The 22,920-nt window shown below is 36.4% G+C and overlaps 1 protein-coding gene across 1 annotated transcript; it reads right to left on the bottom strand.

The window, feature by feature from the left end:
- Positions 1 to 8,998: 8,998 nt before the first annotated feature.
- LOC110541373 (olfactory receptor 8H1-like) lies at positions 8,999 to 9,943 on the bottom strand. Its single transcript, XM_021628129.2, has one exon. It carries the CDS (start codon positions 9,941 to 9,943, stop codon positions 8,999 to 9,001), a length of 945 nt encoding a protein of 314 aa, XP_021483804.1.
- Positions 9,944 to 22,920: the final 12,977 nt, after the last annotated feature.

Genomic DNA, 22,920 nt, shown 5'->3' with positions numbered 1-22,920 from the left:
CCTCAGGGTAAAAGGATGTAAAAAGGTATTCCAAATAAATAGATGGAAAAAGGAAGATGGTATAAGTATTTTAATATCTGACAATATACAAACAAAAACAGTGTACATTGACACAACCTCTGAAACTTTGATCAGTAAAATAAAATTTCAGACCCAGACATCAGTTCACACTCCTAATGACACCTGAATTTTGATAAAGAATCACAGAAACATGCACAGAAAATCAGACAACACCTTCAAGACATGGTGCTGGTCAAATTGGATACCTAAATGTAGAAGAATGTAAAAAAAATCCATACATATTACCATGAACAAAAAGAAATGGTAGGGGTGGATACTGCATAATAAGGACATTTATTTTATTTTATATTACTACTTTAAAAAACATTTACGTAATTATTTATTTATTCATTTTACACTGGATTGCAACCCTCTTCTCTCTTCTCAGTCCTCACCCTCACACACCCCTTCCCCCATTCTCCCTTCTTCTTTTCAAAAGAGAAAGGGGTCTCCAGTGGCTGCCAATCCACTCTGGCACATTAAATCTCTGCAGGGCTAAGCTCATTCTCTCCCACTGAGCTGAGATAAGGCAGCCCAGTTAGGGGAAATGATTCGAAAGGGAGCGATCAGAGTCAGACAGGGTCTGCATGAGTCCAGGTCTTCTTATAGAGTCCTTGATCCCTCCAGCTCCCTCCATCATTCCCCCAGCTGTTGCATAGGACTCCAAAATTCTGTCAAATGTTTGGCTGTGGGTCTCTGCATCTGTTTCCATCAGCTTTCCAGTGAAGCTTCTCCAAAGAGTTATGCTAGATTCCTATTGGGAAGCATAGCAGAGAAGCATTAATAGTGTCAGGGATTGCTGTCCTCCCAAGAGGTAGGTCTCAAGGAGGGCCAGTCTACGGTTAACCATTCACTCAACTTTTTTTTCCATCTTTGTCCCAGCACATATTGTAGGCTGAACAAATTTGGGGTCAAAAGTTTTGTGGGTGTGTCCTTATTCCTTTACTGTCAGCCTGTTGGCTACAGGAGGTGGCCACTGTAGGCTCCATATCCCACATTGCTAGAAATCTCAGCTATGGAGTGACCCTAATAGACTTCCTGAGGCCTCCCACATCCCTGATCTCTAAAAAGTCCCAGAGATGCCTCCACCTCCAATTTTTATTCTCAACTACCCCCGCTCAGTTCTCCTAATCCCCACTCCTGCTCACTTCCCCATCCCCTCTCCTACCCAGTTCCATCACTCTATCCACCTCCAATGCCTAATTTATTTCCCTTTCTGAGTAAGAGTCAAGCCTCTCCTCTTGGGCCCTTCTTGTAACTTAGGGTATTTGGGTCTGTAGATGGTCACAGAGTTATCCTGTGCTTTATGTTTACATCCACTTATAAGCAAGTACAGACCATGAATTTCTATTTGGGATGATCTTTTATAGATACATTCATTTTCTTGCTAATTTCACGATTTCCTTGTTTTTAACAGCTGAGTAGTATTCCACCATGTAAATATACCACATTTTGTCTATCCATTCTTCAGTTGAGTGACATCTAGGTTGTTACAAACAACCTAGCTGGCTATTACAAACAAAGCTGCTATGAACATACTTGAGCAAATGTCTTTGTTGAATGGTTGAGCATCTTTTGGGTATATACCCAGGAGTGGTAGATCTGGGTCTTGAGGTAGACCTATTCTGAAATTTCTGAGAAAGCACCAGATTGATTTACAAAGTTCTGTACAAGTTTGCACTCCCACCAGCAGTAGAAGAGTATTCCCCTTTATCAACACCCTTGCCAGCATGTGCTGTCACTTGAGTTTTTGATCATGGCCATCCTGATGGTGTAAGATGGAATCTCAGAATTGTTTTGATTTGCATTTCCCTAAAGACTTTAAGTGCTTCTTTGCTAATCGAGATTCCTCTGTTCAGAATTCCGTATTTAGCTTTGTATATCCTTTTTAATTGGGTTATTTGGTTTGTTGATGACTAATTTCTTTAGTTGTTTATATATTTTGGAAATCAGCCATCTGTCAGATGTGGGGTTGGTGTAGTTCTTTTCCAATTCCCTTTTACTGACAATATCCTTATCAGTTTCATGAAGTCCCATTTATTAATTGTTGGTCTTAGTGCCTGACGTGTTGATGCTCTATTCAGGAAGTTGTCTCCTGATTCAATGTGTTCAAAGCTCTCCCCCATTTTTTCTTCTACTATATTTAGTATATTTGGTGTTAGGTTGAGGTGTTTGGTTCACTTTGACTTGAATTTTGTGCAGGGTGATAAATATGGATCTATTTGTATTCTTCAACATACAGATATCCATTTGGACCAGCACCATTTTTGAAAGTGTTTTCTTTTTCCCATTGTGTGGTTTTGGCTTCTTTGTCAAAATTTAGTTGTTCAAATGTATATGCATTTATTTCTGGGTCTTCAATTTGATTCTACTGATCAACCTGTCTTTTTATATGTCAATACCAGACAATTTTTGCTACTATTGCTCTGTTGTAGCTTGAAATCAGGAATGTTAATGCCTTCAAAAATTCCTTTATTGTACGGAATTGTTTCAGTTATTCTGGGTTTTTTTCTTTTTTCCTATGAAGTTGAGAATGTTTTTCAAAGTCTATAATGAATTGTGTTGATATTTTGATGAGGATTAGATTGAATCTTTAGATTGCTTTTGGTGGGATGGGCATTTTTACTGTTACTTTTACTGATCCATAAGCATGGGAGATCTTTCTATCTTCTAATGTCTTACAATTTATTTCTTCGGAGACTTGAAGGACTTATCATACAGGTCTTTTACTTGCTTGGTAAGAATATTAGCTATTCTGTGGAAGCCAGCTAGAATTCTGCGCTGAATGCATATTGCCCTAATTTTTGTTGTTGTTGTTTTTGTTTTGTTGTTTTTTGTTTTGTTTTGGTTGGTTGGAAGGCTTTTAATGACTACTTGTATTTTCTTTAGGGGTTATAGGACTATTTACATTGTTTACCGATCTTGATTTAACTTTGATAAGTGGAATGTACCAAGAAAAATCATCCATTTCATTTACATATTTATAGTTATATTTGTACTCTACAATATATATATTTGTAGAGTACAGGCTTTTGGAATGAGACCTAATGATTCTTTGGACTTCCTTAGTGACTGTTGCAATGTTCCCTTTTCATTTCTAAGTTTTAAAATTTGGATTCTGGCTCTCTGATTTTTTAATTAGTTTGGCTAAGGGTTTGTCTATTTTGTTGATTATTTCAGAGAAACAGCTCTGTATTTCATTGACTATTTGTATTGTTCTCTTTGTTTCTAGGTTATTGATTTCAGCCCTGAGTTTGATTATTTTTTGAAGTCTTTTCCTCTCAACTGTGTTTCCTTTTTTTTTATTTTAGAGCTTTCAGGTGTACTGTCAACTGGTACATAGTGCTATGATATTTCCTTTTAACATCGTTTTCATTGTGTTCCATAAGTTTGGATATGTTGTGCCTTCATTTTATTAAATTTTAGAAAGTCTTTATTTTCTATATTTTTCCCTGATTCAATGGCCATTTAGTAGAGTTGTTTTCTGGTTTTGCTTTCCATTGTTTCTTCTGTTGTTGAAGTCCAACTTTAATCCGTGGTGATCTGATAAGGGGTTATTTCAATTTTTTTGTATTAGATAAATGTGCTTTGTGACTGGTTAGATGGTCAGTTTTGGAGAAGGTACTCTAAGGTGTTGAGAAGAAGGTGCATTCTTTGTGTTTAGGTGAAAATTCTGTATATATCTGTTATATTCACTTGATTCATGGCATCTGGTAGTTTCATTTTTTCTCTGTTTAGTTTCTATCTCGATGGCCTATCTATTAGTGAGAGTGGGGCACTAAACTCTCCCACTACAGCTGTGTGGGTTTTGATGTGTGATTTAAACTTTAGTAGTGCTTCTTTCACAAATGTGGCACCCTTGTAATAGATGTTCAGAAGTGAGATGTCATCTTGGTGAATTCTTCCCTTTGATAATTATGAAATGTCCTTCCCCATATTTTCTGATTAATTTTGTTTGAAATTTTATTAGCTATAACAACGGCTACTTCTCTAGTTTGTTTCCTGGGTCTGTTGCTTTAAAAACCTTTTACCAGTCCTTTACTCTGAGATACTTGCTATATTTGTTGCTGAGATTTGTTTCTTGTATGCAGGCAAATGATGGGTTACATTGATGCATCCATTCTGTTACCCAGCATATTTTTTATTGGAGAACCGAGTCTATTGATGTTGAGAGATATTGATGACCAATGGTTGTTAGTTCCTTTTATTTTTATGTTCATGGTGGCAGCATGTGAGTATACTTCTTGTCTTTTGGTTTTCTGCAGTAGAATTATTTATTTCCTGTGTTTTCTTGGGTGCCATATACCTCCTTTGGTTGGAGTTTTCTGCCAAGGACAAGCCTTGATGGGTCCATGGGAGAAACTGAGGTAGGTGGACATAGAGACAACCAGAATGTAGGCAGCAGTGCTTGTAGCAAAAGTGAATTTAACTCTTTAGGTGCCAGTACTTTACAACTGACAAGTAACTGGAAAACTCTTAAAAAATCTTGGATCCTCTACTAGTCACTGCAGGTGGTTGAAAAGGGAAGAAACAGGGCCTTGAACCTTGGACCAAGCTACTCAGGTTCTCTTGGTTTCCCCGCAGCCAGCTCTGCTCTTCTGGTGCATACCCCCTTTTGGGAGACAACAAGTTGTGAAAATGGCTTATGCTGGGAAGAAAATTTTTGACTCTTTGACTTAAGAGAAAAAGGAACAGATTGATTTGGAGCTCAGAACTTATTAACCCTATGTGAGCCAGTGGATTAGAAAAAGGAAAAATTCTCATTCATTCACATGTATGCAGTCATTCAACAAATAAGACAAGGGGGCCCCATCATACATGTGTTCATACATCTATACAGACAATTATACCCATAGACACATATTTACAACTTGTGAATGAAGCAAATGTCAGCAAGCTCCACAACTTTATTGTCTTGTCTATAGCTTAAATATCTCTAAGACAAAGGCTTCTACATCAGAAAATTACCTCAAAGTCATAAAGCAAACAGATAATATTGTAAAAGCAGGTTTGTAGATTACATGTCTCTCCAGTTAAAACTAAACATTTCTGATTTATGTCTCCACTAAAGGTTCAGTGTAAGTTCAGATGAGAAAGGTTGACAAGGTATACAGAGCTATAATGAAACCATTTATATATTATGCCATCAAGATTTGTGTTTTAATTAGACATTCCATACCTGTCCATTATTTCTGAGTCTGTTAAGAGTTTAAAGCACTATTAATTATCTGTATGGTGCATGCCAGGACTCACAGTGCCATCTCTGGACTAATCAAGGGTGAATTGTTTATCTTAAACCGTAATAAGTCTGTCTCTATCCTGTCTCTCTCTAGTGCTATATCTGCACTTGGTATCTGGAGGGTCACAGAGGTTTTATACTGCAGCTTAAAACTTTCTATCAACTATCTAACTTCTAAAAAATATTTGAAGACAATCAGGGATTTTATAAAATCATTAATTTATCTGAACAGCAGAACATCTTCCCAGAGGTACATAGGAGATATGTGCAGTGATAATGGCCTCTACACACCACGCCAGATTTTTCAGAGATACCATAATAGCACAAAAGGGGGCATGTCAGCTGAAAAAAGTTATTGTGTGGTGTAGTCTCTGAATGTCTCAGATTTACCCCTAGTGCAGACCTTGCAAAAACACTAGGCTGCCTCCCACTAACCCCACATGCTCACTGAAGCCTTTTCTCTGTCTGGATCCTGACAGTTTTCCTTCTAGCATCTTCTGTAGGGCCGAATTTGTACATAGTTATTGTTTAAATTTGGTTTTGTCATGGAACATCTTGTTTCCTCTATCTAAGGTAATTGAAAAATGTGTTATATGTAGTAGTCTTGGCTGACATTTGTGGTTTCTTATGGCCTTAATGACACCTTCCCAGGTCCTTCTGGCTTTCAGAGTTTCTGTCAAAAAGGAGAAGTAAGGTGTAATTCAGATAGGTCTGTCTTTATATGTTACTTGGCCTTTTTTCTCTTGCAACTTTTAATATTCTTTTTCAAATTTTTTTGCTTTTATTTATTTATTTATTTATTTATTTATTTATTATTACAGTTTATTCACTTTGTATAGAAGCTGTAGCCTCCTCCCTGGTCTCCTCCCAGTCCTACCCTTCCACCCTCTTCTCCTCCTATTTCCTTCTCCTAGTCCACTGATAGGAGAGGTTCTCCTCCTTTTCTGTTCCAGGTATGTGCATGTTATCTACAAATTAGTAAGCAGAGATGGGAAGAAAGCTGGTGGTTGCTGGTTAGTTAGCCTAGCCTTACTTGGAAGGTCCAGGTTTTAAAAAGAAAGAGGAAAATATGAAGGGAAATAGGAAATTGGTTAATACATATGAGGTAAAATAATGGGCAATTGATAAAAGTTCAGTTAATTCTAATTTCTAATCACAAACATAACCAAATTGGAATAAGAATATGTGTAGAAATGGAATACTTCTCAGCAATTAAAAACATAGAAATCATGAAATTTGCAGGCAAATGGATGGAACTAGAAAAGATAATCCTGAGTTTGATAATTCTCACTTATGAGTGGATATTAGGCATCTACTATAGGAAAACATAGTAAAATCTATAGCTGTAAAGAAGCTAAACAACAATGAGGACCTTAGGGAAGAGGCTTGATCCTCACACAGAAGGGCAAACAGGAAGACATTGGAAGTAGGAGAAGACAAGAAACAGGACAGGGGCCTTCCACAGAGGGCCTCTGAAAGACTCTACCCAGCAGGGTATTGATTTTGAGACTCATAGCCAAATATGGGCAGAGTGCAGTGAACATTATGGAAGAAGGAGGAGATAGAAACACCTGGAGTTGACAGGAGCTCCATAAGGAATCCAACAGAACCAAAAAATCTGGGCCCAGGGCTTTTTTTCCGAGACTGATACTCCAATGCATGGAGAAGACCTAGACCCCTCCTCAGTTGTAGCCCATAAGCAGCTCAGTCTCCAAGTTGGTTCCATAATAAGAAGAGCAGAGGCTGTCTCTAGCATAAACTTAGTGGGTGGCTCTTTGATCACCTCTCCTTTCTGAGTGCAGCCTTGTCAGACCACAAAGGAAGACAATTCATCCAGTGCTGATGAGACCTGATAGGCTATGGTCAGAGGGAAGGGAAGGAGGACCTCCCCTATCAGTGGACCAGGAGAAGGGCTTAGGAGAAGAAGAGAGGAGTGTAGAGCTGGGAGGAGATGAAGGAGGGGACTAGAGTAGGGATACAAAGTGTATAAATTGTAAAAAATAATAAATAAATTTTTTAAAACGTATCAAATCAGATGCTGAGACTCATAACCAAACTTTGGGCAGAGTGTAGGGAATCTTTTGGAAGAAGGGGGAGATAAAAAGACCTGGAGGGGACAGGAGCTCCACATGGAGAACAACAGAACCAAAATATCTTGGCTCAGGAGGGTCCTACAGAGATTGATGAATCAACCAAAGACCCTACATTGAGAGGACCTAGAACCCTTGCACAGATGTAGTCCAGGAGCACTCAATCTCCATGTGGGTGTCCTAGTAATGGGAACAGGAACTGTCTCTGAAATGGACTCAGTGACTGCCTCTTTGATCAGCTTTCCCTGGTAAGGTGGCCTAACTAGGCCACAGAGAGAGAGGATCCAGACAGTCCTTATGAGACCTGATAAGCTAGGGTCAGATAGTAAGGGAGAAGGACTTCTCCAATCAGTTGACTAGTGGAGATACAAGGGCGGGGGAGAGAAGGAGAGAAGGTGGAACCAGGAGAAGAAGAGGGGGATACTACAGCTGGGATACAAAGTGAATAAACTGTAATAAATAATAACAATGATAAAAACAATTTAAAAAGTAACCAGAAGGAGGACAATAATTTAGTAAACTTTTGATATTTATCACAGTGGTTTTGTTTCTAAAACAGTTAACAAAAACATATTCAGAAGGATATCACAGTACTCAGATTTCTGACTTGATAACTTCATAATATATTCAAAGTAATGCAAGACAAGAATAGAGCACTGATTACATGTTCACTGACAATGTGAAACAGCAAAGAGTATACAAAAAATAAATTTTTTATATATAGAATAGCACACCCCTTAAAATACTCCATAAGTCTTCTAAATGAATGAAGAATAGAAACAATAACAAGAACTTTATGTTTATATATCATACAGAGACATATATTTACATTAATAAACTGAGAAGTACATGTGCCAAAATGCTAATAATTGTTACCATGTTTCTTTTTGGCAAAATATCAATGTCTAAGTTATAACCAACCAATATTTACCTGTAAATAAATTCTACTTTAGTAATTTACTTTGAATTAAAAGTTTATAAATACTGATTATATTCCTTTTAAGATAATTATGCTTGTTATTTAGCCTAACTGAAAATAATTTCTAAAATATCAGTCAATAGCATATATACAAGTAATAATTGCTTCATGCAAAGAAGTATGCATTAATATATTGCAATAATGAAAGTCTTATAATTTTAATAGATAGCATTTGTGATTAATTCCTCAAATGAATTTCACCCATCATCTTTAAACATTGTTCTGGGATTATTCTCTTCTGTTGCTGATGAAATTGAGGATTAAACACCCTGTGAATTTTGCTATTTCATATCACAAGATGATGCCATCTGATCATGTGGTTACTTTGAAAAGTATATTAATCATAAGGTAATAATGTAAGATTTGAGTACGATATAGTTTTAAAATTGGAAGACATCTTCTAATTTTTTACACTGTCTTTTATAAAAACAGATAGTTATACCATGTGTATATTATATTTTCTATAATAAAAATGGCTTTGAAAAATGCATTCCTGGAAGTTTCTAATAAAATGCTGCATAATGAAAGCTCCATGAGAACAGGAAAATAAATACTTTTCCTTATTTTAGACAGAAAGGCCAAGGGAAAATGTGAACGAAGGAAAGCCAGCTTTTTAGCAAAAGTGTTATCTTACTTGTCCAGATTTCTCTCTCTTTTCTGTATAACTCTACCTACAGCACATTTCACTTCTTTGTTTCTGAGACTGTAAATGAGTGGGTTCAGCATGGGGATCACAATGGTATAAAACACCGAAGCCACTTGATCCTTTCCCAAGGAGACGGACTTATTTGATTTTAAATGAGTAAAGATCATGGTACCATAAAATATGGTGACTGCCAGGATATGAGAGGCACAAGTTGAGAAGGCCTTTTGCTTTCCTGAAGTGGAATTGATCTTCAAAATAGTAGAGAGAATGGAAACATAAGATGAAAATATTGCGATAAGGGATAACAATAGTGTAGAACCAGCAAAAATGAATATAATGAATTCAATATCGTGTGTATTGCTGCATGACAGGGCTATAACTGGGGATGTGTCACAAAAAAAGTCATGGATGACATTGGAGTTGCAGAAATCGAGTGTACTCATGCAGAGCATATTGACAGTGGAATCCACTGCTCCAAACACATATGACCCTGTAAGGAGGGCACAGCAAAATCTGTTGGACATAACAATTGAATAATGCAGAGGATTGCAAATAGCTACATACCGATCGTAGGCCATTGAAGACAAAAGGAAACACTCAGTAGCTGCCAAAAGGACAAAAAAGTACATCTGAGTGAAGCAGCCCACAAAGGAAATGTCCTTAGTGGAAGTCAGCAGGTTCTGTAAGGTTTTAGGTGTGATGGTGGTGGAGTAGCTGAGGTCAAGGAATGACAGGTGGGTAAGGAAGAAATACATTGGAGTGTGAAGCTGGACATCTAGACGGATGATCAGTATCATGCTAATGTTCCCCAGCACAGTGACCAGGTATATCAGGAGAAACAGCACAGAGAGGACCAGCTGGATCTCCCTGGAGTCTGTCAGTCCCATGAGGATGAAGTCAGGCTCACTTGTGTGATTCCAGGCATTCATTGTGAAGTATCCTAAACTGAAATTGAAGTGACACTTAGGTTGAGTATATCTCAGTAACATATTTTATACATGTTGCACTATTTTCATAATTAGTTTCTCTTGTCTCAAAGTAAATATTACTATTACAGTATCATTAACAATGAATGTCAAAATAGAAGTATGACATTTGGTTATTATGTAATAAATATGTTAGAACCTTTTACGCTTTCAATATAACCTATATTACCCTACTATTTTTAAAGATGAACAAAGCCCAGAGCATTAAATAACAACTGATGATTCAGTCAGATGCCTCTGGATTGTATGAATAGGTAGTTCTATCAGAACATATTCATGATTCTGTATTGCTCTTTATAATAAACTTTTAAAACATAATCAAACTCTGACTGAACAGTGAATGAAGGTAAAAATAATTTTTTATTTGTATTGATGCCTTATAATTTTGAAAAGTATGTTTCTTTATAAAATAGTCTCAAGAATTTAAGGTAATTATTAAAATATGACATTTACCACATAAAAACTCTTGGTTTAAAATTATATAGTACTATTAAAAACATTAAATCATTTTTAGTTGTAAAACATATGTTTCAAGTTTCAGGAGACCTCTTGCATATCAAATGAAAAAAGTAAAGAACTCCCCTATCAGCAGACTAAGGGAGGGACAAGGGAGGAGAAGAGGAAGGGAGGAAGAGGTTAGGAGGGGACTAGGGAGGAGGCCAAAGCTGGGATACAAAGTGAATAAATTGTAATAAATAATTAATAAGTTTTTTAAATTAAGTTAAAAATTAAATTAAAAAATTAAATATTTTAAAACATTAATCAATTTCTTGAAATATGATTTATCTATAGCTATGAATAAACCTCATTTTTACAGAATTCTTTTTGGCTGCATTAAGCAATATGGTTATTGATGAAGAAGAGATAATCTCCTGCCCCAACAATTCAAAGTCAAAGTTCTTCTAAAATTACACTTTCAAAATATGTTCCTGACTTTTAGAATCTCATGCACTTTGTTTTTTTGTCAGAAATCCTGACAGTCCTTGTGAAAGTCTCAATATTATTATGTACAAACAAGTCTTAGAGTAAATGCATTGTATCATGTTAACTGTTTCAGAACTTAAATTTAGTATACTTACTGCGAGCCAAACTTTTGGGAAACAAAAATCGCAGGCGTTTCAAAGTCATATGCTTAAAATTTTGACGACTTTGAATATTTTTCAAAAATAAAAGAGGCAATAGGTTTAAGGATCTGAATGCTTCTGAAGTACGGTTTCCCTTGAGATATCCAAATACTCGTGCATTCATTTCCTTTAAATGGGGAAGAAAGATAAGTCAGCCAGAAGGTTTCGCTCAGCTCTTGTTGGAGTACTTGGTTTCACAATAGCTTGAGCCAAATGAGTGCCAAGAGATCTTATAAGACTAAGTAGAACTGTCTATGTCCTTCTCTATCTGTAATTCTAAGGAAACTTATGGAGGGTGCTGAGCATCATTTAAGTCATGGTCATCCTCAGGGGCCAATTTCTAAGCAAGATTGCCTTGATGATGAGAAACATAGTTCAAGGAATAATTGAGCCAGAGTTTTCCAAGCCCCCAGTGAATAGAATGACCGAGTCTTCCCTTCTGGTCGATGTATTTGCAATGCACAGTGGTCATATACAGTCACTTCTATTAGTTCAGAAGAGAGGGTATGTTTACAGATAGAGTTTTGTATTCATAGTATTCTCAAGATTACACTTATAAAGTTTTCAGTGAGATGTATTTTAACATTAGAAGACTGATTCTATAAGAATAAGGTGCATTAATTAAAACAGTAAGCTACAATAAAATATCAGCACACCACACTTCTACAACGTGCTTATGATTTAATGTTATAGTGCTGATAAGCTCACTTTGTATGTAATCAGGTTATATTCTTCCTTAAATGAGAACGATTTAAACTATTTAAACTATAAATTTAAACTATGATTTAAATAAAGCTAATTCTTTTTTGAATTTAACTTTTATTATTTACACTTTATTCATTTTGTATCCCCCCATAAGCCCATCCCTCCTCCCCTCCCGGTCCCACCCTCCCCCCCTTCTGCATGTATGCCCCTCCCCAAGTCCACTGATAGGGGAGGTCCTCCTCTCCTTCTTTCTGATCTTAGTCTATCAGTTCTCATCAGAAGTGGCTGCATTGTCAGGGTTCTAGGTTATCTCCATGAATAGTCCTTGGTTGGAGTATGAGTCTCTGGGAAGTTCCCTGTGTTCAAATTTTCTTGTTCTGTTGCTCTCCTTTAAGAACATTTTCCCAGAGTAAAGAATGAAAAATAAACCAAGTCATTTTACACAGAAGAGAATTGGAATAAAAGACTCTTGCTATTTTTTCCATCAATTTGTGGTGAAATTAGTTCCTTTACATATATAAGTGACTCCTTCAGAAGTGAATATGCATATCCCAGAATTTTAGGAGATTGCTTATTGTTATGGACAGAAACACTTATTTTGTACATTTTACATCTTCAGTGGATTTTTGTGTGGCCAAAGTTATTCCTTAAATGAATTTTAGATATTACTGGCCAGACAGGGTAGTTTGTAGAAACCAGCATCCAACTATTTGACAAACAGGTGACTTTGATGATTTCAGATGATGAGCAGCTAAAGCTGGCTTTCTACATGGTCTTATCTTAGTGTACTCCCTAATTATCAGATCACCTTGACAACGCTCTACTTAGATATTTTCACATTTGTCAGTGTTGCTTATATGCAATCAAGGTCATGACAATAAGACCAATATCATCTCAGTATGTAGTCATGGTAGAAGACAACATGTTTTCAGAGTTAATGCTGTTTCACTTTACATTGACCAAGCCCTATGTATACCACTTCATTCTTTCTGAAATAATTTTTACTATTGAAATATATTTAGATTTTATTTAATTCATCAGATGATAAGCATTATTTTCCAAATTTTACTTAGTTTTTCAATTAATTGCATTATTATGTATTTATAAAAAGTGGTTTGAATAACATTATCATCTTGACATTTCCTTCTTCCATCTCTTGTACCTTCCCGCAACCCCCACCTTCGATTTCTGATGCTGGTTACCTTCTTCTTCTCCAGGGGTCTCCTTGTAAAATTGTGCGCTCTTTTCCCAATTCCACATATGAGGGGAAACATAACTGACTTTCTGAATCTGGCTTGTTTCACTTGACACGATGTTCTCTCTTGACATGCACTTTGTAACAATAACAGGCAAGAGGTCTTGGTCTAATTATATCTGTGGAGTACTGAATTGTGTATAGATGCCAGAATTTCTCTTTCCTCTCATCTTTGGTTGTTAAACAGCCTGATGCATGGCTTGACTGTAATGAGAGAGTTACAGCATAATTGTGCAGCTAAATCTGATAGACAGTGTGTATGTTTTTATTTTCAAGAGTACTTTTAGGATGATGTAATATGAATAATATCGCAATTTTTTATTATTGTTTTCCCTTCTTACATATATTTTCATTTTATTTTTAAATGATTCTTTTGCAATTTTATCACACACACACAAATGTAGTTTTATTTTATTCCTTATTGTACTTTCTCTTGTCATTCTCAACAAAACATTTGTTCTTAATAGCAAGTCTTTTTCCTATTTGCACACCTTTCTGGTCTGTTTTGTTGTGACACACTACTTTTAATCAGGATTGCATTCATGAGCATGGCCACCCATGCTTATTTTGCTTATTTGCTTGAGCAAGGGCAGTTTACTGATGACTGTTACTGAGGAATATGGTTTCCCCATGTCAAGCAAACATAAACTCCCTGTAGCTCCTTAGCAAGACGTGGGGTCTTATGCACTTTCCCACCTCCATGATGTGATATTAACGGCTCTAATCTTCCGTAGGTAGCCGCCATTGGAGTGGGTTTCTGAGCACAATGGCCATGCTCTAATTGTCGTAGTCCTCGTTCGCATTCCCTTGCTCTTACATTGTGCGCTCTCTTCCACAACATTCCCTGGACCTTGGAAGGGATGATACAGAAACCCAGTAGGTCGGAGGGTTCAAAACTCATGTATTCTCAGCACTTTATTTGATGTTTCTCTGATTTAATAACTTCACACATAAAGCAAAAACCTTTGTGAGGAAGACTGAAAGTAGGAAAAATCTGTTTGTAGAAACATAAATACTAGTACCTACAAATTTGTTTCTTGAACTCTATTTACTGTATTCTAAAAGTGCTAGCAAGTTGTATTTTCATGTTTATTTATTCTAGAAAATTTTATATTCATGCCTATTTATCCCATGGTCCAATCATAATTTTAAAGTGTTTTGTCCAGTCATCATAGTTTTACATAGTTTCTTCAGTTTCATTTGGTGTTGATTTATGCTTTATTTTGGTATTGCCTGTTAAGAAACTATGAGTTTTATATTTTTTATCTGTTAAAACTTGTTTCATCAGATGCTGAGACTTATGGCTAACCTTTGAGGAGATTGCAGGGAATCTTATGAAAGAAATAGGAGTTAGTAAGACCTGGAGGGGACAGGAGCTCCACAAGGAGATCAACAGATCCAAAATATCTGGGCGCATGGGTCTTCCCTGGGACTGACAGTCCAACCAAATAGCATGAATGGAGATAACCCAGAACCCCTGCACAGATGTAGCCCATGGCAGCTCAGTCTCCTAGTGGGTTCCATAGTTATGGGAACAGGGACTGTCTCTGACATGAACCGATTGGCCTGCTCTTTAATTACCTCCCCCTGAGGGGGAAGCAGCATTACCAGGCCACAGAAGAAGACAATGCAGCCAGTCCTGATGAGACCTAATGGATTAGGATCAGAAGGAAAGAAAAGAAGTCCTCCCCTATCAGTGGACTTGGGGAGGGGCATGTGTGGAGAAGGAAGAGGAAGGGAGAGATTGGGAGGGGAAGAGGGAGGGAACTACAGGGGGGATACAAAGTAAATAAAGTGTAATTAATAAAAAAATTAAAAAAGACTTGCTTCATGCTATTAAACTGATAAAATTTGGATAAAGTTCTATGAATTGCTTAAAAAAGTGTTAGACGGAGTAAATATATATAGATGCTGTTCAAGTCATGTATTTCATAGGTTATTTTTATGGTTTTGTTGATATTTTTGTCAATGTGAATTAGGAAATATGCATAGTTCAGAAAGCATGGAAAGAGGAAAACATTTAATGTATTGGAAAAATAATATTAATAACTTTATTATTAAATTTCTGGAAAGAATTAAGCAAGTAAATCTAAAACTGTTAAACATGTAAACCTGTGTCACAATACATGTTGATAGTTATACCTGTTTTCATTCACTAAGGATACAGTTACTAAGAAACAATATATACCATTCATTTGTATTTCAGAAAAAAAATTAATTCCTGAAATAATTTTAAGTTCCCTAAATGGTGTGAAAAATGAACCCCTTTCAGCAACAGCCAAGCAGTGATATTCTCGGTCTTGTGCCAGTTTTATGCAGGTTAGCCGGAGATGCTGTGTGTTTGTGAGGGCGATGATATTGTCATATTCATAAGAAAACATTTTCTGGCACCGTTCTCTATACTCTGGATCTATTTTCAATCTTTCCAGGATATTTCTCGAGCCTTGGAATAGGGGATATGGATGTCTCACTTAGGATCGAGCAATTGCATTCACTTTATTCTCAGCAATTTGATCAGCTGTGAATCCAGTACGAACCTCTGCTCACTGTAAATAACAAGGTTTGTGCATACAGTTGGTAGAAGCTCTAATCTATGGGCTTAAGCCTAAATATTTAGAAGATGTTAAGTAATGCACACTTGATGAAACAAAAGCAATAGGTCCCTCTATGGCTTTTAAAGCAAAGAACTATTAACAGGACAAGTCATTACTTCTACTAAGTGGAGGAGACCCTGAATGCAATCAGAAAATTATTATACCAAAACAGTCATCGCACTATTGCACTCATGGTAACACCTTTCCTGACAAGTCATTACTTCTCCCAAGTGGAGTAGGCCCTGAATGCAATCAGAAAATGATTATTTATACCGTGATAAAATCTTTCCAGACAAGTCAGTTTTGTAGTACATGTAGCAGCCGCTGGATAAAATCACTGGTAACTTTTCTCATTGGGATTTTTTTCTTTAAACACAAATGACTGTAGCGCCTATAATTACATGCCTGAACAGTTGTAATTTCATCTATTACAAAGTCATAGGTGTAGGATCTCAAGGATTGTCTGAGCAATTAAGTAAGCCTGTTTGATAGTAAAAGAAACAAAACATATACCAAGAAACATGTTTCAAAGTCAGAATACAAGCATAGCATGTGTTCCTATGTTAAATTTTAAATAGGTGAGAAATGGATGAAGCAAAGCTCTATTGATACTTATGATGCTGTAATATCCATAAGCATACAATATACGGCAAATTCGGTATAAATAACAAGAGATTTTTATCTGCATTGTTATGAGTCATATTAAATATATGCTATATCATTTTATGTAGACTATAAAGTATTGAACTTGATTTTTTGCTTTAAGATTTAGCTTCATTTTTGTGTGAGTTCTTACATGAGTTTATGTGTACCATAAGCATATATCACCCAAGGAAGACAGAAGGCACTGGATCTCCTGGATTTGAGGTTATAAAAAGTTGTGGCCAGTCACATAGGTGCTGAGAACCAAGGCCTGGTTTGTTGAAATAGCAGCAAATACATTTAATGCCTAGCCATTGCTTCAGACCCAAATTGACTCTCTTAGTTTGAGGTCATTACTGTTGTCAGAAAATAAGCACTACTGATCTTAGGATTGAAATGAGAAATGCCATTTCTAGTCCTTGCAAACAGGCAGATATTAGAAAATATTATGTATTTCAGTAGCCTTGATAGTTGCACAAAGGTTGCATTCATTAAACATACAACACAAGAAATAAGCAATGCAAATAGTCTATTTAGATTCTTTAGTATTTAACGAGAACTACTGAAAAAAAAAGAAGCATTTTTGAGTATAAAAATTTATTCTGCATGTAAATTCAACATAATCACACAGTGGTTAAAATAGGTGTATATTAGCATGTTTATTCTTTATTATATGGCTAATATCCACTTATAAGTGAGAATATATCATCCATATGTTTCTGCTTATGAGCTACCTCACTCAGAATCTTTTCTGATTCCATCAAATTCCCTGTGACTTCCATGATTTCCTTGTTCTTAATAGCTGAGTAGGATTCCATTCTGTAAATGTACTACAACTTCTGTATCCATTCTTCAGTTGAAAAACACCTAGTTTTTTTTTTTTTTTCAGTTTCTAGCTATTACGAATAAAGCTGCTATAAACATAGTTGAGCAAATATCCTTGTTGTGTAAGGTCAGACAGTAAGGGAGGAGGACTTTCTCTATCAGTGGACTAGGGGAGAGAGATAGTGGAGGAAGGAGGGAGGGAGGGACTGGAAGGAGATGACAGATGAGCTATGACTGGTATACAAAGTGAATAAATAGTAAATAACAACAAAACAATAATAATAAAAATAATTACAAAAAATGTTGGATATAAAAAAATTTCAATAAGATTCTCAAAACTTAGTTTGAACAGCTACACATGATTACAGAAGCCTTCAAAGCCAGCCAGATGAGAGATGAAGGAACATATCTCAGGAGTCCAAGGTCATGTTGGCAGCACAGTAGATTGGAGCCTACACTCACCTAAGGAGGACCATGTATCAAAATATAGATTAAATCTACTCTTGAGCATGGGGCCTTACTTAATGGAGAATGATAGACATCCCATTCAAGAAAACTGATGTTTTTCTCTCTCAGCAAGTATAATTTATGAACTGTTCCTTTGTTGCTGCTGTTTTTCTTTTTCTTTTTCTTTTTTAATCCGTGTCAATGCTATTTGAAAACCACCAAAGGATATTTATAGTTAGAAACCCACATTCATTACCCTGTTGACAGTGCTTTTGAAGTTTGTTTGGCATCTCTCCTCCTTTCTTTCTTCCTTTGTTCACTTTTCTGGCTGCAGAGGTGTATCGATGGTTCAGAGTGTCTTTCTGTTAGATTATTATTCTTTGAGTTCACTCCATGTTACACATCTATATTCCAGTCTCATTGAACTATACATCCTCACCAGTATCTCTCGTATGTGCTAGGTTTAATGTTTCTCATAATCAGTTCTGGGCTGCACCATGTTATTTCTACTCTGGGATTTTTTTTTAAATTTATTTTTTTCTTATCAGTTACATTTTATTAACGCTGTATCCCAGCCGTGTCCCGATCCCTCATTCCCTCCCAGCCCCTTCCCTCCCTCCCTCCCTCATCTCCACCGTGCCCCTTTCCAAGTCCACTGATAGGGGGGACCTCCTCCCCATTCATCTGATCCTGTTTTATCAGGTATCTTCAGGACTGGCTGCAAATCCATCCTCTGTGGCCTAACAGGACTGCTCCTCCCTTGGGGGGTGGGGAGGCCAAAGAGCCAGTCATTGAGTTCCTGTTAGAAATAGTCCCTGTTCCCCTCACTTTGGGAAACCAATTGGTTACTGAGCTACCACAGGCTACATCTGAGTGGAGGTTCTAGGTTATATCCATACATGGTCCTTGGTTGAATGTCAGTCTCAGAAAAGACCCTGTGCCCAGATATATTTGGTCCTTGTGGAGCTCCTATCCTTTCCCCATCAGACTAACTCCCCTTCTTTCATATGATTCCCTGCACTCTGCCGAAGGTTTGGTCATTAGTCTTTGTATCTGCTTTGAAAATATTGCTAGTTAGAGTCTTTCAGGTATGCTCAGTAGACTCCTGTCATACGTTCAATGCACATCCCATCTGTCTTTCTAAATGAGGATTGATCATCTTACCCCATGTCCGCTCTCTTGATTATCTTTTTTAGGTGTATGGATTTCATTATGTTTATCATATCTCATAGGTCTATATAAGTGAGTACATACTGTGTTTGTCTTTCTCCTTCTGGGATATTTCACTCAGAACGATCTTTTCTAGATCCCACCATTTGCCTGCAAATTTCATGATTTCCTTCTTTTTGATTGCTGAGTAGTATTCCATTGTGTAAAAATACCACAATTTCTGTACCCATTCCTCTGTTGATGGACATCTGAGTTGTTTCCAGGTTCTGGCTATTACAAATAAAGCTGCTATAAATGTGATTGAGCAAGTATCCCTTTTGTGTACTTGAACGAACTTTGGGTATATACCTAGCAGTGGTATAGCTGGGTCTTGAGGAAGCACTATTCTTAATTGTCTTAGAAAGCACCAGATAGATTTCCAGAGTGGTTGTACCAGTTTACATTCCCACCAGCAGTGGAGAAGGGTTCCCCTTTCTCCACAACCTCTCCAGCATGTGTTGTCACTTGAGTTTTTCATCTTGGCCATTCTGATGGGTGTAAGGTGAAATATCAGGGTCATTTTGATTTGCATTTCCCTGATGGCTAATAAGGTTGAGCATTTCTTTAAGTGTTTTTCTGCCATTCGATATTCCTCTGTCGAGAATTCTGTGTTTAGCTCTGTTCCCCATTTTTTAATTGGATTACTTGGCTTGCTGCTTTTCAGCTTCTTTAGTTCTTTGTGTATACTAGATATTAGCCCTCTGTCACTCTGTCAGATAAAGGGTTAGTGAAGATTCTTTCCCAATCTGTAGGCAGTTGTTTTGTTTTGATGACGGTGTCCTTTGCTTTACAGAAGCTTTTTCAGTTTCATGAGGTCCCATTTATTGATTGTTGCTCTTAGAGCCTGTGCTGTTGGTGTTCTGTTCAGAAAGTTGTCTCCTGTGCCAATGAGTTCTAGTCTGCTCCCCACTTTTTCTTCTAACAGATTTAGAATATCTGGTTTTATGTTGAGGTCTTTGATCCACTTGGACTTTAGTTTTGTGCAGGGTGATAAATATGGATCTATTTTCAGTTTTTTTGCATGTAGACATCCAGTTGGACCAGCACCATTTGTTGAAGATGCTGTCTTTTTTCCATGGAATGGTTTTGGCTTCTTTGTCAAAAATCCAGTATTCATAGGTGTGTGGGTTTATTTCTGGGTCTTCTATGTGGTTCCATTGATCCTCCTTTCTGTTTTTATGCCAATACCATGCAGTTTTTATTACTATTGCCCTGTAGTACAGCTTGAGATCTGGGATGGAGATACTTCCAGATGATCTGTTGTACAGGATTGTTTTGGAGATTCTGGGTTTTTTGTTTCTCCATATGAAGCTGAGAATCTGTTTTTTCAAGGTCTGTAAAGAATTGAGTTGGTATTTTGATGGGAATTGCATTGAATCTGTAGATTGCTTTTGGCAGGATGGCCATTTTCACAATATTAATCCTACCAGTCCATGAGCACGGGAGATCTTTCCATCTTCTGATATCTTCTTCGATTTCTTTCTTCAGAGACTTGAAGTTTTTCTCAAACAGGTCTTTCACTTGCTTGGTTAGAGTCACACCAAGGTACTTTATGTTATTAGTGGCTATTGTGAAGGGTGTTGTTTCCCTAATTTCTTTCTCAGCCTTTTTGTCTTTGGTATACAGGAGGGCTTCTGATTTTTTTTTTGAGTTGATTTTGTATCCTGCCACTTTGCTGAAGGTGTTTATCATCTGGAGGAGTTCTCTCGTTGAATTTTTGAGGTTGCTCATGTATACTATCACATCATCTGCGAATAGTGACACTTTGACCTCTTCTTTTCTGATTTGTATCCCCTTGATCTCCTTTAGTTGTCTTATTGCTCTGGCTAGGATTTCAATTACTATGTTGAAGAGGTATGGCGAGAGTGGGCAGCCTTGTCTTGTCCCTGATTTCAGTGGGATTGATTGAAGTTTCTCTCCATTGAGTTTGATGTTGGCTATAGGCTTGCTATATATTGCCTTTACTATGTTTAGGTATGTGCCTTGTATCCCTGATCTCTCCAAGACTTTAAAGATGAATGGGTGTTGGACTTTGTCAAATGCTTTTTTGTTGCTGCTGTTTTTCACTTGTCTTGTTTTGTTTACAGCTGGGATACAAGGTAAATGAACTATAATTAATATAAAAAATAAAAATTAAAAAAAGAGATAGTAGGGACTTGGTTAAGTAGATAAAGAGTCTCTGGAAAAATTTGGGAGAAAAGAATGATAAAAATATAACATTTATATAATACACACATATATGATGTTGTTTAGAGCATAGTTGAATAGCAAACAAAACATACTATTTTTTATGCCCCAACCTTTTTTTTTTTGTGTGTGTGTGTGACAGAGTATTTTTAAACAGTATACTCTAGCCTATACTCAATATGTAGCTCCAAATGTTCTTAATTGTTGCTAATCATTTTTTCTGAGACTCTTGCATGGTGGGATTGTAGGTATTCATCATCACACCCAGAGAGCTGAAGAATTACTGTGAAACAAAAGCAGATTTCTGCCTTGGTGTGCTACATAAATTATACAGCATTTCTTATTAATATCATGATCTAAAGTACTGTACTTTGAAATAATTCAAGCAACAGCCCATTTGAAAGATATATTCTATGTTTTATTATATATTATATGTATATAAATATATAATTACATATATGCATACAATCTCTGTATTATATCCATCTCCTTATTTAAATTAAATATATATGTGTAAAATCATATGGCTTTATATATTATATCCACATATATTATATCCATCTATCTGTAATATATCCATATTATATCCATATATATTAAATATTTATATACATATATATGTATATATATAAAGTCATATAATTTTCTTGGAAACTCTGTAATGAAGGGTTTCTGTAATTTTAGATAGGCTTGTAATTTGTATCCTTAAAATAATGAAATTGTAGAGGTATATAAATACAAATATTTTATACTAATGAACATAAGTTGTAACTACATAATAATATTATAAAAAGGCACCACAGAGGATAGAATAGATTATAATTATTGCTTTGGGTTTCCTGCTGGCCTGAATCAGGTGGTAAAAAACCATTGCTGAAGTCAGCATGCATTTTAGTTACAGGATGAAGACGAATCGAGATAAATATGTGGTAGAAGATTATGCTTTGCTGCTTGTTAGTGTACACAGCAGTTGAAGGGACCGTGTATACCTCAGGCTGCTAGGATAGAAATCTCCATTGATCTCACCTGTCTGTGGACCCTATATTTTATAATACCTGACTGTCAGGAAAGATATACCTGCTCTTACAATAGTGGCATGAGTATTTTGGGAGTAACAAACCATTTTTATATTACATTCGAGGCCTTCTTTAAGAATCTATACCTGGTACATCAAATCTAGTAAAAAACAAAACAAAATAGTGCAAAAAAATACGGTTTTGAAAATAACAGGTCCTATAGGGCACAAGCTGACACCATTTTTTTTTGTCCATTTTGCTGAATAGACATATTGTCAAACAGCCTTCTAAATGCCTATATTCATAGACTAGTGTTGCTTTAAGACTTTAATAAGAAAGTCTTTTTTGTAGTAGGAAATTGTGAAATCAGAGGCTTATATGTTGTATAGTGTTCTTGTGAAATGTATACAATTTACCCTTGTTCATTCAAATGTTGATTTCTCTACCCCACTATCTGATTTTAATCTGGAAATTGCATTGTGATGCTTATTTTCACCTGTCTCAACTTTGTGTAAACATGCCACCATTTGTTCTCTATATTGTCATTTAAACAACCAGCCCCAATGCTGAGCAGTTTGAGAGAATAGGGTGAGACATCCTGGTCCAGAGGGGAGGGAGAGGAAGCAGGACAAGCGGAGGTCAGCAGGAGGGAACTTAGAGCCATGAAGAGGGTCTTGGAACCAGGAAGAAGGATGGCCAGACCTACGATATAACTAAAAGCAAGTATAATGGGTGAAATCTGAATGGGAGGAAGTTTAGGATGGAGTAAATATTGCCCAAAATTGTGTTCTAGGTTAATTAAATAAATCCCAGTCTCTGTGTAGTGATTTGGGTATACAGTTGGTTTAGGAATAACTGCTGTTTAACTAAAAGATATGTCAATAGTAAATATTAAATGCACACAACACTTAAATGT

The sequence above is a fragment of the Meriones unguiculatus genome, chromosome 18, assembly GCF_030254825.1.
Source record: "Meriones unguiculatus strain TT.TT164.6M chromosome 18, Bangor_MerUng_6.1, whole genome shotgun sequence".
Lineage (NCBI taxonomy): Eukaryota > Metazoa > Chordata > Mammalia > Rodentia > Muridae > Meriones > Meriones unguiculatus.
This window is presented reverse-complemented; position numbering and strand designations above follow the sequence as displayed.

Excerpts from the sequence above, each read along its gene's own strand:
- LOC110541373 (XM_021628129.2), bottom strand. The coding sequence starts at position 9,943 with ATGAATGCCTGGAATCACACAAGTGAGCCTGACTTCATCCTCATGGGA.